Source organism: Petaurus breviceps, unplaced genomic scaffold, assembly GCF_028583685.1.
Source record: "Petaurus breviceps papuanus isolate PSGF00001 unplaced genomic scaffold, PetGlider_PUasm1.0 90556, whole genome shotgun sequence".
In the NCBI taxonomy this organism is placed as follows: Eukaryota; Metazoa; Chordata; class Mammalia; order Diprotodontia; family Petauridae; genus Petaurus; species Petaurus breviceps.
Window position 1 is genome coordinate 4,695,540 of NW_027187273.1, and position 17,178 is coordinate 4,712,717.

The 17,178-nt window shown below is 40.2% G+C and overlaps 1 protein-coding gene across 1 annotated transcript in view; it reads right to left on the bottom strand.

The window, feature by feature from the left end:
- The window catches only part of ARHGEF4 (Rho guanine nucleotide exchange factor 4), a 533,634-nt gene that overhangs the window by 500,372 nt on the left and 16,084 nt on the right, over positions 1-17,178 (bottom strand). Inside the window, exon 2 of the mRNA XM_069063354.1 lies at positions 8,301-8,336. Coding sequence (XP_068919455.1) covers positions 8,301-8,336 — 36 coding nt within the window. The remainder of the gene's footprint in view (positions 1-8,300; positions 8,337-17,178) is intronic.

Consider the following 17,178-nt stretch of genomic DNA (forward strand, 5'->3'; position numbering starts at 1 on the left):
TTCAAGTCTTGCTCTCAACACATATTTACAGAGTAACAATGAGCAAGTCACTACACTTCTATGCCTCCAAGGCAGCCCCTGGAACCTATAAATTACAAGTGAGGTACTGATTTGCTTCAGTGCAAGGAGTTTACACAGCAGGAATTTCAGCTGAAATTATGCATTAATAAATACCTAAAGAATCCACTTCACAGGGTTATTGAAGAGCTCATAAAGGAGATAGTGCAGACTTTAAAGTGATATATAGAAAGATCAGGTAGTATTATCATTACCATCAGTAGACCTGGCCACTAGACTGCACTCTGTCTGGGAATGAAGAGAACACACTACAGGGCCACAATTCAAGATCTGGGTAAATAACCAGGACCAAATGATTTCTAGCTTATGATCAGGGCATTGGTAGTTCGTTTGTTGTTGATGTTTTTAACCTTAGCCTATACCCATGAATATCTTTGAGCTGAAACCTAATTATGTCTTACACAGCAACTGGGAGATGGTGTTTCAGCCCATCCATGGGACTATGGCTTCCCAGAGAGATTGTAATGGCCTCTTTGACCTGGTTTCCCTATTTCAGGGCTTGCCGGGGAGTGTATTTTTCCATCTCAGTTGTAGAATCTGCAGCAAGCACCAATGCCTGGAATTTCCCCCAGCATCCTCTCCTGTTCTGTCTCTAGAATGAACCTCTGGGAGCCCAGAGCACACAGTAATAGAACAAGGACCTCAGCTAAATTCCCTTCACAAGACTGAGCCATCCTGAAGCAAGCTAGTCAGCCTCCCATAGTCTAAGGGAGAAAAGTCAGGACTTCTCCCAGCAGCCAGAGCACACAATGAGGATGTTGTTCAGAATTAAGAGACATTGCTTGATTGTATATATGTGGGGAGGTGAGGGGAAGGAAGGGGGCATAGCATTTTTACAGAAAACTCAAAGTGCTTTAAATGTGGTTGAATCATAGTGTCTATCTCTGTGTGTCTGTGAATGGTTATGTTTATCCATTTTAGATTGGGGGAAGAGGGTGCTTGGCAGAGGAGAATGGACTTGGTCTTCTATGAGAAACATGAAAAGCTAAATATTTCAACCGTTTTAAAGTTGTTCTACAGCTTTATATGTATACATGTTTTGTTCTCTCTCGTAGGGAGAAAGAAAAGAAGGTGCAGTTCCTAAGGGAGAAGGCAGATCATTACTGACCACATCAGGAGCTGCCCCCGCAGTGGAATATTGATTAGCTGGCTCTGAGTTTATATTCTTGGGAGGTCAGCCCTCCCGCCAGCTGCCTCTCCCAAAGACAGAGGAGGCTCCTGTGGAAGGAAGGCAGATTTTAAAAGGGAATTTGAGGAAGTGGGTGGCTGGGAACCCTTTCCCCCCAAATATCTAGTTTATCTCAAACAACAGTACCCATTTAAAAAGATTTCATTCATCTCAATTTGGTTCAATAATCATTGATAAAGCACCTACTGTGTTCAGAGAACAGGCACAGAGAGAGCCAAGCACCTGTGAGCTAAGATACTAACCCCCAGTTAGCAGAGAGTCTTTGTCACACACTGGAAGAGACAGAGGCAGCTATTACTTTTCTGGGAAGTATTAGGCCAGAGGTATCATTCTTTAAGTTTTCTTGGATTTTCAGGGAAGAGCTGGAGAAGCTGATGGTCATTTCGAGTTGGGTTTTAGAACTTAACCTCTAGTTCAGGGTTACTTAACTTTTTTTGTGTTTTGGACCCCTTTGGCACTCTAGGGAAGCCTATGGAATCTTTCTCAGAATAATGTTTTATTTTTTTATCATAATTAAAGGAAATACTAAATATTACTTAGAGGTTAGTGAAAAGATAGATGGATAGATAGACAGACAGACAGACAGACAGACAGACAGACAGACAGACAGACAGACAGACAGACAGATAGATAGATAGATAGATAGATAGATAGATAGATAGATAGATAGATAGATGATAGATATTTTTTCCTCTCAATGTTCACAGATACCCTGAATTTTGCTCTTGGATGACTGCTGGTCAGCAGGTCTCAGATTAAGAACTCCTATTCTAACCAGCTAAAGGAGGCAAATACTAGTCTTCAATATTTACTTTCTGCTCCAACAAGGCCAGTCCCCTATCATGCACATACCATGATTATTTCTATCTCTATGCCTCTGGGCTTTCCAGTCCCTAAGGTTGATGGGGTCAAAGGCAGTCTAAGGCAGTACCAAAACCAAGATGTAGCCTGGACTGTCTCTGAAAGTCCCTAAAATCACAGACTCACCTATTGCTAGAAGACTGACATGCCCAGCCCATGGAGAGGTAACAACATACATGATACCCAGAGGCAGAGGAAACACATATATAGCTAAGTGGTACAGCAGTTAGAGGACTGGGCCTGGAGTAAAAGAGGTCTGAGTTTAAATCTGGCCTCAGACACTTACTAGCTATGTGACCTTGGACAAGTAACTTAATCTCTATTTACCTCCATTTCCTCAAATATGAAATGGGGATAATAATAGCTCCTACCTCCTAGGGTTGTAGTGAAGAATAAAGGAGATACTTGAAAAGCAGGTAGCGGGGAAGGTAGGTGGGCCAGTGAATAGAGCACCAGCCCTGGAGTCAGGAGGACCTGCATTCAAATCCAGCCTCAGACACTTAACACAAAAACTAGTCATGTGACCTTGGGCAAGTCACTTAACCCCAATTGCCCTTCAAAAAAAAAAGCAGGTAGCACAGTGCCTGGCACACAGAAGATGCTATACAGATATTAGCTACACACTCAAAACTCCCCTGGCCCTTTCCTGGGAGTTGGCATTCTGGGAAAGAGGTGCAGTGACAATGTCACATAAGGCAAGTCGCCTGGGCATCTTACTAATGCAATGCACACTTATCTTGAATTCTGGGGGGCTCACCAATGTCAGAGTCAACTTCTGAGAGTGACTGAAGCTATTACAAAACCCTACAATAATGATGAGTGTATGAGCACTCCTGGCTGTGTGGTCCACAGTTCTTCCTCCTTAAATCCCTCAAGACGCGACTACCCAGTACAAACACAATCTGGGCACAATCCAATTCATCTGTGAGTGTTTCAATGTGATCCCTTGCATGTGATGGCTCAGTGTCACTGTCACCCCAGCCAGGGTGCTGATGTCTTTGCTCATTCTGGGTCCTCTTCCTGCAATATCCTCCTTTCTCTTTATCTATCCAACTCCTTCCCAGAACTTAGAGGTGAGGCCAGGCCAAGGCCCAGATCAAGTTCTTCATCTCCCATGAAGTTTGATCTGATTTCTCTAGCCCATGAAGCTCATGGCTTCTTCCTTTTTCTGTATTACTACAACATGTACAATCGATGCCTCTCATTTTATTATTCATTCACTGTGTCAGTAAATCTTGCTGAATGGAATTAAACACAAAATATTTTTCTTTCTCACATTCTAAAATGAACAGCCTTTTAAAATGACAACAAGAAACATTTATTGATCTTCTACGTGCAAGGCACTACCTATTCCCTATCCTCAAAGAGTTTATAATCTCAGGAGGGTGGTAGGAAATAGGACATATATACAAATAAAAATGATACGACATAGAACAACTCATGTTTAATAATAATAGCTGACATATATAGCACCTCAATATTTGCAAAGCATTTTACACAGATTGTCTCATTTGATCCACACAAGAACCCTGAGAGGGTAATGCTACTATTATTCCTACTTTACAGATGTGGAAACTGAGATAGACAGTGATTAAGTGACTTGCTTAGAGTCACACAGCTAGTAAGTAGCTGAGGCAGGATTTGAACTCAGGTCCATCCTAACTCTAAATCCAGCATTTTGCACACTGTCACTTCTCTAGATTTGTATGGAAATTAAGGGTTTATAAATGGTTTCTTTACAATAACCTTGGATGAAAGGCAGAAAAACTATCATTATCCCTTTCTTTTATAACTGAGGAAACTGTAGCTCAGGGACCATGTAATTAGCCCATGGTCAAATAGCTTTTAAGCATAAGAAAGTGAGTTCTAACCTAGTCTAGTGTTCCTTCCAGTATAGTATGGGTAAAGGAGAGGTCTAGGCAAAAACACCATAAAAGTCTGAGGAAGAAGAAACCATTTTTTTTGCTGAGATGAGGACAGATTTTATCGGGAGGTAATACCTGAATTGAACTTAAAATTATTGAAACCTGCTGACCAAAACCCAAATATTATATTACCGAAGTGTGAACTGTACCCAAGCTGATTTCTTAAAACACTTGGTGAACCTTTTTAAATAGGAACTGTACCTATTAAAATCCTCAGCAGAAGGATTTTAGCAAGTGAAAATGTTTTAGTAGTCTTTAACAATAGACAGCATTTATATAATACTTTAAGATTTGTAACATGCTTTACAAATATTAGATCCTCACAACAAACATTGGGGGGGGGGTAGGTTTTGCTATTATTGCCTCCATTTTACATATGATGAAACTGAGGTAAATGGGTCACTCAACTTGTAAATGTCTAAGGCAGGATATGAGATCAAACCCTCCCAAACCCAGGTGCTCTAACCACTGCACCACCTAGCTGCCTGTGTTCTATGGAGGACAATCAAGGACAGAGTCTATTGTTGTCTTATGATTCTTAAATTTACAGCCTTACCATTGAGCCCTGGATAAAGCACCCATGATAATGATGTCCAATTAATGATAATAGTCTCAAATAGGGGCTAAGATGGAAATGTAAAACTCAAGCCTCCATCATGGTCATATTCTGCAACCTAAGTGTCCCAGTTCTGCATTCAGCCATCATAGCTCCATCTATCTACTCATTCATCCATTCATTTACCAAGTTCTTACTGAATGCCCACTGTGTACCCAGGCCCAGACTAGACACTGTAGGGAAAACAAACAAAGAAGAACATAGTTTCTGACCCTCCAAGAGCTATCGGTTTCAACTGACTGACTCTCAAAAAACTCACTCGCCCAGTGGGAAGAGTTCATTTGGCTGCTGCATAATGAGCCATAATAGTAAACAGGGTCACTTAAACCAAACCAAATCAGGAAGGCCAAACCATAATGAACCATGGTAAATCTGCTAAAACCTGAATTGAACCCAGTTTTTAAAATAGAAATGTGAACTAAACCAAAATTAATTTTTAAAAAACACCTAGAAAAATCCTCCAATCAAGAGTCATACCTGTATACTTATTAATCTGTTGAGTCAGAAAAGAAAAACAGGAATATTAACAGGTTCTTCAAACTGAATTGAACCAAATCATTCTTGATTGCTCTGAATCCACTATATTTTTTTCTGTAAGAGTTTGAGTGGGTAGAGATTGTTTACCTAGATGGAAAATGGGAATGACGAGTTGCTCTATTTACCCCCAACAACGGGCCTGTGAAGAAAATGCTTTTTTAACCTTAGAGTTGTATGGAGATGTGAGTAATTCCTCTGTTCCCTCTGCTGTGACATAAAGCTACAGATTTTCACATACTAGGGTGTCCAGTCTGTCAGTGATGTATCCCAGGGGCTACTTGATCATTCACTCCTTTTCCTTTTCTTCTCCCCTTCTCCTCTCCATACTGAACATTCAGTTAATAAATAGATCAGTTCCAAAATCCTTCCTTCATTTTCTCCCCCAACCAGATTCCAACCTTTAGGGCAAACATAAACTGAATGATAAAATGATAACGAGTTTGACACAGGCATTGCCAGTTAGCTCAGTTTTGGGGAGGTTCCGAAGGAAAGTGTGGGAGAAAAGAGGTATCAGACTGACTACCAAAGTGAAGGTCTACAGAGCCGTTGTGCTGACCTCATTGTTGTAGGCCTGTGAAACCTGGACAGTCTACCAGCCCCAGGCCAGGAAACTGAATCGCTTCCATTTGAATTGTCTTAGGAAGATTCTGAAGATCACCTGGCAGGATAAGGTGCCAGACACTGAAGTTCATACTTAACTAAACTGCCAAGCATTCAAAGTCTGCTTCAGAGAGTGCAACTCCAATGGGCTGACCGTGTTGTTCAAATGCAAAATGAACTATTTTGTGAAGAACTCACACAGGGAAAGCATTTACATGGTGGTCAGAAGAAGCGATGAAGGTCTCTCAAGGTCTCTCTCATGAACTTTGGAATTGATTGTATGGCATGAGAGACACTGGCACAGGACTGCTCAGTGTTGCGTGCCCTCATCCAAGAAGATTCTGTGCTCTATGAGCAAAGCAGAATTGAAACAGCTCAAAAGAAATGCAGGATACAAAAATTTCGAGTATCCACCCCGAATGTTCACACGGATTATTTGTGCCTAACCTGTGGTAGAGCATTCCGAGCTCATATTGGTCTGATCAGTCCCAGTTGGACACACTGAAACTTGACTTTAGCATAGTGATGCCATTTTGGTCCTCTTCAAGAACAAAGGACAACAACCAACCAAATAACCCATTATATTTACTCAAAATTTAATTTTTTTCAAAGCAACAAGTGGTTTTACATGAATTATCTCATTTAAACCTTATTACAACCCTGTGACATGTCATTTGATAGAAAAGGAAAGTGAGGACCAGGGAACTAATGTGTCCAAGGAGCTACGAGATGATCCAGAAGAGTGTGGTGTCCCTGAAGCCTAAAAAGAATGTAATATCTAATAATAATATGCAATAGAAAGGGGCTTTCACTTGCTAGAGATCTTCCCAAGGATAGTTAGAGCAGAGCAAGGATTAGAGGCCCATGTCTTCTGACTCCCAGCCCACCTTCCTCCCTACGAGTATATCTTCAAAAACTTGGAACCAACCTCTCTCAGAGTTCTTTGATAAAGGGGTAAGTGGGAGACAGACAGAGTAAGGGCTGCATCCTAACTGGAATAAGTCTCTTGGATTTGTCCCCAGACTCAGGAAAGTTACTTGGGGGGCCCTGGGAGCTCCAGGATTACTTATAATTGCAGAGACTTGAAAAAAAAAGGAAGATCTGTGAAAAGGAATAAGGCCCTTTCAGATAGGTATAGTAGAAAGGACCCAAAGAATTGGGATCAGAGCTTTAGAGCTAGCAGAGGACCATTACTGTAACAGTTTTTTCAGTCGTGTCCAACTCTCCATGATGCCATTTTGGGTTTTCTTAGTGAAGATACTGGAATCACTTGCCATTTCCTTCCCTAACTTGTTTTATAGATGAGGAAACTAAGACAAACAGGATCAAGTAACTTGCCCAGGGTTGTCCAGCTAGTAAGAGTCCGAGACCAGATTTGAATTCAGGAAGAGGGGTCTTTATATGCACTGTGCCACCTAGCTGCCCACCAGAAGGTAAAATTTCATGTACTTACTGATTCCTCCTTCACTTTCCTGAAAGGACAAATAAGGAAGGTACTTCCTGACAGGGCCACAGAAAATAATCCCTCAATGCTAGTAGAATCATAGATTTAGATGTGATAGGGACCTAAGAAGCCTTTAGATCCACCCCTCATCCAACCCCCAGAGAGGTTAAGTCACTTCATGGCCAGTAAGTATCTGAGGCAAGATTTGAATCCACATCTTCCTACTTAAATGGTTGGAAATCAGGAAGACTCTTCCTAATCAGCCTCGGACATTTCCTACCAGCTGTGTGACCCTGGGTAAATCACTTAACCCTGTTTGTCTCAGTTCCTCATCTGTCAAACAAGCTGGAAAAGAAAATGGCAAAACACTTAAGAAAACCCCAAAATGGGATCACCAAGAGGCAGATACGACTGAACCACAATCACAACAACAACAACTTCCAGCCTAAATCCAGGGCTCCCTCCACTCTTCCATATTATCTCGCTCTTCTGCCCCGACCAGGTAAAATTGGCATTCCACAGTGAAATTCGTTGTCAACGAACTCCCAGTAGATGTTACAAATATAGGAAACTGTGAATGGACTACCTGGTGAGCTCCCTGCCCAAGCACTTTCTTGAGGTCCTGAAAATGGGGCACCTTGCCAGAAGCATGGCCCTAGGGAGCTTAGAGCAGCCTCCTGACTCTCACATTGTGTCCTAAGTATCACAGAAACTCAACAGGTTGGGAAGTGAGATGGGAGGAGGTAAAATGAAACTTTTTATTTAGCTCAGATGTCTACTCTCAAGGTTGAAAAGGGCAAGGACCTAGTGGGCCAATAGCTACAAGAGATCCAGTTCAAGCCTCATCCCATGAATTAAGGCTTCCCTAACCACCCCCAATGCACAGCAATGACTCCCTTCTTTGAACACCTATGGTACCTGTGGTCTCTACCCAACACTTTGGTCTCTAATTCTCCCCCGCTAACCAGTAGCAAGGAGTGGCTACTCCTGAATTTTCAACCGCCCAGCTGTAGAAATTCTGGCGATGTGATGATGAAAAAAATATCTTACCTCTTTAGAAGAATGGGGTCTTTGCTCGTAGGCTTTCTGCAAAGAGAAAATAAGAAAAGACAGAAAAATATGGAAGGTTAGGAAGAAAGATAAATCAGATAATTGAAAACATTTCACAACCAGCATGGTGCAGTGGAAAGCTTGCTGACTTTGGGCTAGAAGATGCCCCCAAGGCCATTTTTATAGATAAGGAAGCTAAGGACCAAAGAGTTTATATAACCTGTTATCAACTGAACCCTGGATTAGATCCTGACTCTAAAACTGACTATAGCTAGTTACTTCTGAGACATCTGAGACATCTCTAGGCCTCAGTCTCCTCCTTTATAAATGACAAAGTTGAACTAGGGTATTAGTACTTAATCATTTTTGTCATGGCCCTCTTTGGCAGTGTGGTGAAACCTATGAACTCTTCTCAGAATAATGTTTTTAAGTTATTGAAGGAAATGCTTGATTTCAGCTAGAGATGAGTAAAAACAAGAAAGCATTTTTCCCCATCTACAAGGTCATGACAAACCCTCCTGGTATGAAATGGAAGGGAATTGTCAATAGAAGACTACAAAGGGAGTCCCAGTAGCTTTGCCATTGTAGGTGTTTCTTCCTTTATACGATGCCTTTCCAGAGAGACTTTGTGCACATTTTTTAAATGGATAAGTTGAACCTTGTTTTAAATTTTCCAAGAAGGAACTAAGCTTTTATTAAGCACCTACTGTGTTTCAGAATTATTACCCTCAATTTACAGTTGAGGAAACTGAGACAAACAGAGGTTAAGTGAGTTGCCTAGGGTCACATAGTTATGTGAGTGTCTCAGGACAGGTTTGAAATTGGTCTGCCTGATTCCAGGACGCAACTGCACCACTTAAAAGAATCTTCTGATTAATCCCTTTGTAGAGCAAGAAATTACCATTCAATTATTAGATGTGTGCATTTATTTGCTCCTATTTCAGGTTTGCTTAAGCTAAGATACATTGGTATTTCCACAACATTCCTCAGGGAGTAGGTTGGTTGCTCATTTCTTTTGTCAGTAGAAATTCAATTTAATTCAACTCAAGAAATAGTTGTTAAGCACAAATTATGTGCCAGACAGTAACAGTCTCTGCCTTCAATGACAGTCTACTGGTGGTAGGGATGGGTATCCAACAGTTACACAGTTAAGTAAACACTAAATTAATTCAATGTTAATTTTAAGGGAAGAAAAGACCAAAAACTGGGATTGGATGGGGTTGGGGGAAGAACAGAAATGATCTTATTGTGGGAGGTAAGATGGTTAATACCTAAGAGGACTAGATCAAATGTCTAAATGGTTTTGCACAAATTAGATGGGTAAACAGATGGAAATTAAGATGAAATTTAAAAGGGCATTCCTCCAGGCCAGAAAATACTTTATGCTATTGCTTTTGTCCTGAAGGTGATATCATTACCATGCATGTGTAAGTAGACCAGGGCAGAAGAGAAGCTAGGGGTCATAATAAGAAGACATAGTGACAACATTCACATTACTGCTCATGATTTTCTTGGAGATGTGACTTGGGAACAAGACTCCCAAAAAGGCATTGTAGCAGTAAATTCAGTATGATAAGTTTCAGTTTAGTCTCCCCATTCCCACTCCCTTCCCCAGAAAGAAATGTCAAACAGGGCCCCTTTACTGTTTATTCATTGCAAAACAGGTCTCTAAGAGAGAAGGTCATCTGGTGCTATCCCAGCCTCCAACTCTGTTTCCCCTGCCATGCCTCCCTACAAACTTTTCAAAGGTAGTTAACAGATTTACTGTAAATTGAACCATAAAGGAGGTGAATTACTAAAATAGTTGGCTTTCTTTTCCCAAAATTCCACACACCCAGCAGAACAGCTGAGGGCTGATAGAAAGCCAAGCTAAAAATTCCAAGACGACTTAGTACACCAAGTCGCCCTTTCCAACTCCCCAGCCCTACTATCACTCCCCCTCTCTCCCTCTGAATTCTACTTTTACCCAGAAGATGCTAAACTCTAGTATATAAAGCACCCCCAAATGACCCCATCTCAACTGTAATTGTATAGCATTTGAATCCAAGATTCTGAGCTTAACAAATCTTTCTAGCAGGGATTGGGATGACTTGGAGAAGAACCAGGTCAGTGAGACTTGCCAATATATTCCAATACAGTCCAGTATTTAATAATTATCTGTTTCACGTAGTTTTGGGAGTTCCCTAAGAGCCAAGACCTAGATGACACAAAGAACTGAAGTCAGTAAGACCTGAGTTTAAATGTGACCTTAGACACTTACTAGTTGTATGCCCCTGGGCAGGTCACTTAAACTGTATCTGCCTCAGTTTCTTCAACTGTAAAGTGAGGATAATAATAGCTCCTCCTCCTACCTCCCAGGGTTGTTGTGAGGATAAAATAATATAATATTTGTAAAGTGCTTGATGCAAAGCTAAGCACATAGTAGGAGTTTAATAAATGCTTGTTTGTTTCCCTCCTCTTAGTTACAACCATAAAACCTAGCATAGCACCAACTACATTATAGGAACAAATTCAGAGCAGCAGAAAGATCTCAGGACCCAAAGTCTGGACCCAAGATGGACCCTGAAAACAGACCCAAAGTCTATTTTCAGGTTCTGACTTTGCCACTTTAACAGCTCTTTTGTGATCTTAGCACTGCAGGTTCTCAAATATTCAAATTCAAATTCAAATCAATTTATTGAACTGAATTATTTTCTGCAGCTCAGAAAGAGACATTGTATGTCAGTGTCTAGTGTAGGAAAAAAGGACTCCCAGAAAAATCTAAGAAGAGCTAGATGTATACCTCTGTCAGAGAGTTTGGACAATTCAATTCAATTCAACAGGCATTTAATGAATACTAAGGGCAGCTAAGTGGTGAAGTGGATAGAGTATCAGTGGCAAACCACTCCAGTATCTTTGCCAAGAAAACCCCAAATGGGGTCACAAAAAGTTGGACACTATTGCATAGACTAAACAAGAAGTGTGTGCTGGTACTGTTCTAGGTCTTGGATAGACAAAGACAGAAATGAAACAATTCCTCCCCTGAAGGAGCATACATTCTATGGAATAGATAACACAGACACATTAAAAGTATATGCAGCCTCATAATAAAGAGTCATTGTGGGGATAAAATGAAATAACATTTGCAAATTTTGCAAACCTTGAAGTACTATCTAAACACTACCATCATCTTAATGTTATTATTTTCTATGCTTTGTGTATACTTTATAAGTACATATGGTCCATTTACTAGGAGCTGGGAAGATTGGGAGGAGCAGAAACATAGCATGGACAGTACTCTGTGCATTCCCAATAAATCTCTTGGCATTCATCAGTCAAAAATAATCTGCCATAACCTGTATCAACAGAACATCTAATTGAGGGTATTCTTCATCGTTTTTGTGTGTCGCTGATTTCTTCAGCAGTCTGATAAAGCCTATGGATCCCTTCTCAAAATCATGTGTTATATATATTCACATATATGTGTGTGTTTAAATATAGGTACATGTATGTAAATGTAAGTATATATGTATATAATGTATATAAATACAATTTACACATATTTAAATAGGTAGGATTATAAAAATCAAATATATTGAAATATAGTTACCAAAAACATTTTTTAAAAATTGATGGACTCCAGGTTAGGGACCCCTGACTAATCCATCAGAACACATAAGAGTAAAACCATTCAAACTCTAATATTATGCAAAATGCCTCCAGTGATTCTTCCTTCTGGTCTAGAAAATGTCCTCGCTGGGAATGGGGTGAGGAGAATCCATTCAGGCTTATTCCCAAGACCCCAGGCTTCACCATCTGAGACAGCATGGAGTACCTGCTCATGTTGGCCTTCAGAGCATGCCTGGTTTAAACAGACAACATCTCTGAGTCAGGTGTGTAAAGGGAGTGAGTTGAGCAATTGCTCTAGGCTAAAATCCCAGAAAGAGGCTGCCAAAAGAAGTACCCCTCTCATCAGTTACTTTCTACTGGTCCAGCAGCTGCACCACAAACCAGCTAACTCTCTGTTCTAGACACCTTACTGCATTGACTCAGGGATGAAGATGCTTCTGACTGTTGGGCTGGGCTGAGGGTGAAGGGCAGACAGCAGTGGATTTTGAAAGGGGGACAAAGGATCTTGCATAAGTTAAGTTAGTATAAAGGGAGATAGAGTACACATAAATAACAGTGAGAAAAGGGAGTCAGTGAAAGTAAGAACTCAACATCCTTAGAATTTACCCTACCATTAAAATCCCAAGTAAACATTTTGCTTTTGTATAGCACTTTTAAAGAGCTCCCAAGGAGGGGGCTCTTAGTCCTCTCCTTACAGCCTGTGCTAAGTGCTCATGACCCTGCTCCTCCTTCTGTCTCTGTTACATCCATTCTTGCTTCTGCACAGAGGAGCCTGGAAATGGCTATGACTTTGTGAATCCTGAAAGGTCAGGAGGGCAAGCCATCAGGAGGTCAGGGGACACAACACGTGCAGGTGTGACAGTCAGTCAGTACAAAGCTGAGACGTAGAGGAAAGGCCCCCAATCCAGGGGTTATCCTGCAATAGATGTGAACCTATTGCAGCCAAGTTCACTCCCAGCTCAACTCACTCTCCAGACTATTCTAATCCCCCCAACAACTGCCTTGCCCATCTAAAGATTATTCTGCTCTGAGGCCTGCTCATTGATTGGTGAACTTCTGCCGCCCATTATGTGAGGAGCCCCTGCCATGCTGCTCATTTACTCCTTGTTCAACTCACTCACCCTCCAGACTGCTTTACCACCTCGGCTCCCAGCCCCACTTTAGGATTTGTCTTCCTCTATAAGAATGTCATCTCACTGACAGGTGCTGCTCAGTTGAGTCTAACTTTTCATGACCCCATGTAGGGGTTTCTTGGAAAAGATGCTGGAGTGTTTTGTCATTTCCCTCCTCTAGATGAGGAAACTGAGGCAAAGAGTTAAGTGACTTGCCCAGGGTCCCACAGCCAATAAGTATCTGAGGACAGATTTGAACTTAGGAAAATGGGTCTTCTTGGTCCAGCACTCTATCTACTATGCCATCTACCCACCCTAAGCCTTTGACAGGTGGGAATACCTTGTTTTCTTGCATTTACATCCCCAATGCTTAGCACATAGTCTGCATAAGTGTTCTATCTATCTATCTATCTATCTATCTATCTATCTATCTATCTATCTATCTATCTATCTATCTATTATTAGTGTTAAGACTGAGCCCACACTCCCCAATGACTGAGGTGGTATAAGGGAGAATGCGCCTTAGGTATTGGATGGAAAATGTTTCTACTTCTGTCTTTGCTCTATCTTCACAATAAATAACTCTTTGTAAAAGCTAAAAACAAAGTGTACCCAGATACATTATCCCGTGAGATATTCTTCAAGATAGGCTACCAGTGGTTTAGTGGGTGAGTACTAGGCCAGGAGTCAGGAAGGTTTGGATTCAGATCCAGTCTCTGACACTTACTGTGTGTGTCCCAAACTCTCATAATCACACACACACACACACACACACACACACACACACACACACACTCACACTCACATACACACTCACACACACTCACACACTCATACACACTCACACACTCTCACATACTCACATGCTCACACTCACTAACACTCACACACACTCACACAGACACTCACACACACTCACACTCATACACACATCCATCTTTGTTATTTTTCTCTCTAGGTCACCACTCTTCTAGTGACTTAGATGCACAACCTGCGAACGATCCTTGATTCTTTCCTCAATCAATCAATGCACAAATATTTATTAAGTGCCTACTGTGTACCAGGCACTGTGCTCCCCCCATTTCCAAACAACTTCTAAGTTTTGTTGCTTCTTTTTTTTCAAGGCTCTCCAATCTATATTGTATTGCCTTGTAGAAGTTAAAGCCCTTCACAATCTGACTCTACAATTATTGCTGTATTTAATTAATTACTTTTTAATTAATTGATTAATTAATTAAATTAACTAATTACATATGCCTACTCTCATACACTGTACATTCCGTCTAAACTGGCCTTTATGCTGTTCCCTGTATCTCTTAAGTCTTGTTACCAGGTTATCTATATAAGATATTCCCTCTCCTGTCTTGGTGACTTTGTTCAGGCTGTTCCCATGCCTGATAAGCTCTCATTTCTCATCTCTCCCTCGTGGAACATCTAGTTTCCTTCATGGCTTGCCCCAAGTGCCACCTTCTTCAGGAGACCTTTATTGGTTCCCCCAGTTATTAGTATCCCTGTCACTTTGTATTTATTGTGCATATCTTTTGTACCTACTTAGCTGTGAACATGTTGTATTTACCCTTACCCCAACAAAATGTAAGATCCTTGAAGGCATGGACTCTCTTGCTTTTTTTATATTTGTACATTCAATGCCTCGTCCATTGGTTGTGACATTTGTTGCTGATCAATCATTTCAATTATACCTGACTGTGACCCCATTTGGGGTTTCCTTGGCAAAGATACTGGAGCAGTTTGGCATTTCATTCTCCAGTTCATTTTACACATAAGGAAACTGAAGCAAATAGGGTTAAGTGACTTGCCCACAGTCACAAAGCTAGTAAGTGTCTGAGGCCACATTTGAACTTGGGAAGATGAGTCTTCCTGACTCCAGGCCAAGCATTCTATCCACTGTGCCACTTAGCCCATAGTAGGTGCTTAATAAATGCTTGTTTTTAATGATTGAATATGGACGAATTTCTTGACCTTTACCTAAGTCTCAGGAAAATCTCTAAGACAATGAGTTATAAGAATTGACAAGGCAAACATGAGTGAGCATTATGGTTCCCATTTTGTAAATGGGAAAATTAAAGAAGTAAAGTGACATGCCTAGGTCATCTAGCAAGTTAGTTTCAGAGTGGCTACAAAGATCTTGATTTCCAGTTGTCTAGTCCAGTAATTCTGGCCATTATTACTTATTTTGTGATAATCATTATTTCTAAATAATACATTTCCATGTGTGTTTATTTAACTTTTTTATTTTAAAATGTTTATTGATATATTTTGGTTTTATATTATGTCTATTTCCTAAAATATTCCTTTTTTCTCCTCCTCCCAGATGATCATTCATTATGACAAAGAATAAAAAAGAGAAAAATAGTTTAGCAAAACTAACCAACGCATCAACCAAGTTTGATATGATAGGTAGTGTTCTACACCTCTAATTCTCCAAAGAAGGAAGATAGGTCTGTTCTTATATCTCTCTGGGACCAAACTTGGTCATTGCAATTGTATAACATTCAATTTTGATCATTTTGTTGCTGTGTTTGCCATTAACATTGTTGTGATCATTGTATACATTCCTTTCCTGGATCTATTTGTTTTACTTTGTATCAGCTGATCTGTCTTCCCACATTTCTCTGTTTTTATCATATTCCTCATTAATTATACCTCAGTAATATTCCATTACATTAATGACCATAATTTATCTGACTGTTCCCCAAGAAGTAGGCATCTTCTTTTTTTCCAATTCTTGACTACAACAAAGTACTGTTATAAATATTTTGGTGCATGTGAGATCTTTCTTAGCAGGGTTTCTGGTATATAACAAGCATTTAATAAATGCTCATTCACTCTGTCGATATATCATTGACCTCCCTAGTGTGTATTCCTCGCAATAGGGTCTCCCTGTCAAAGGGTATGGAAAATTTAGAAATTTATAAGCATAATCCCAAATTGCTTTGCAGAATAGTTGGACCAATTCATAGCTCCAGCAATACTAAATGGCACTTTTAAGGTTTACAAAATGTTATCTTCACAAAAATTCTGGGACATAGGTAATGTGATTCATCCTCATCTTACCAATGAAGAAACTGAAGCCCAGAGAGCTTAAGTATTTTGCCTATACAGTTAGGATGTATAAGAGCTAGAACTTGAATCTAGATTTTCTGACTTTGAATTATAGACAAGTTCTGTAATTTATTCTTTCCTTCCTTGAAACTTTCTGGAACTATGAGATGGTAACCAAAGTCTTAAACAAAATACATAATAATAAAAAGGCAAATGTTGCTTCTCTCTCCAACAGTATAGGAACTATCTGTCAGTTTAGGCAGCCAAATACACTCACAAAAATATGTGTGCAAAAACCAAGAATTTATTTGTCTTTTAGACTGAGAGCAGCTGGAATGCACAGACTCTCAAGAGAGCCAAAGAAAATGGCTTCAACATTTTTTACAACAACTTCACTTAGGTTCTACAGTGTGAGATGTGATCTGGCCTGAGGCAGACCTATATAATTACAGAGGGGCAGCCTGAGGTGAAAACTACTCTGTCAATATTAGCTTAAACTCTCCAGTAGCTGAAGTGTGAAATAATTTCTGTATAAACTAAAAGACCTCTTGGCCCAAATAAGAAAGAAGATTAGGGAAAGTCAGGGTGAAAGAGTACAATCCAAAACTCTGCTTGGAAATGACATTTTTTTCCAAAATGCAAATAATAAATATTGAAAAAGTATTTAGTGAATGCCACCTGTGTGTAGAGCCCTGTCCTATATGTGCTTTGGGATGGCTGTGTCATACTCAAATAGAATCGGGTCCCTGTGGGCTGAATATTGACTTAGAAAACCACAAATTAACATTATGTTTATGGTATTTTTAGTTATTTTGTTAAATATTTCCCAATTACATTTTAATCTGCTTTGGGGAGTGCTCAGAGCTTTGCTATGTTTGATACCTCTGCTTTGAAGGGTTCAGGACAGACACCCTTCCTCACAAAACAGAACAGCTCCATTCAGCACAAAAGAAAGAGCTTGTGAAGACTGTGAGTACTAGAAGAGTTGAAAGAAAGGAGAAACTCCTAGAATTTCGGGATGGAATGGTCTGTAGAAGTCATCTAGTTCAATTTTCTATCTAATGTAGGAATCCCCTCTACATCATGCCCTGGTC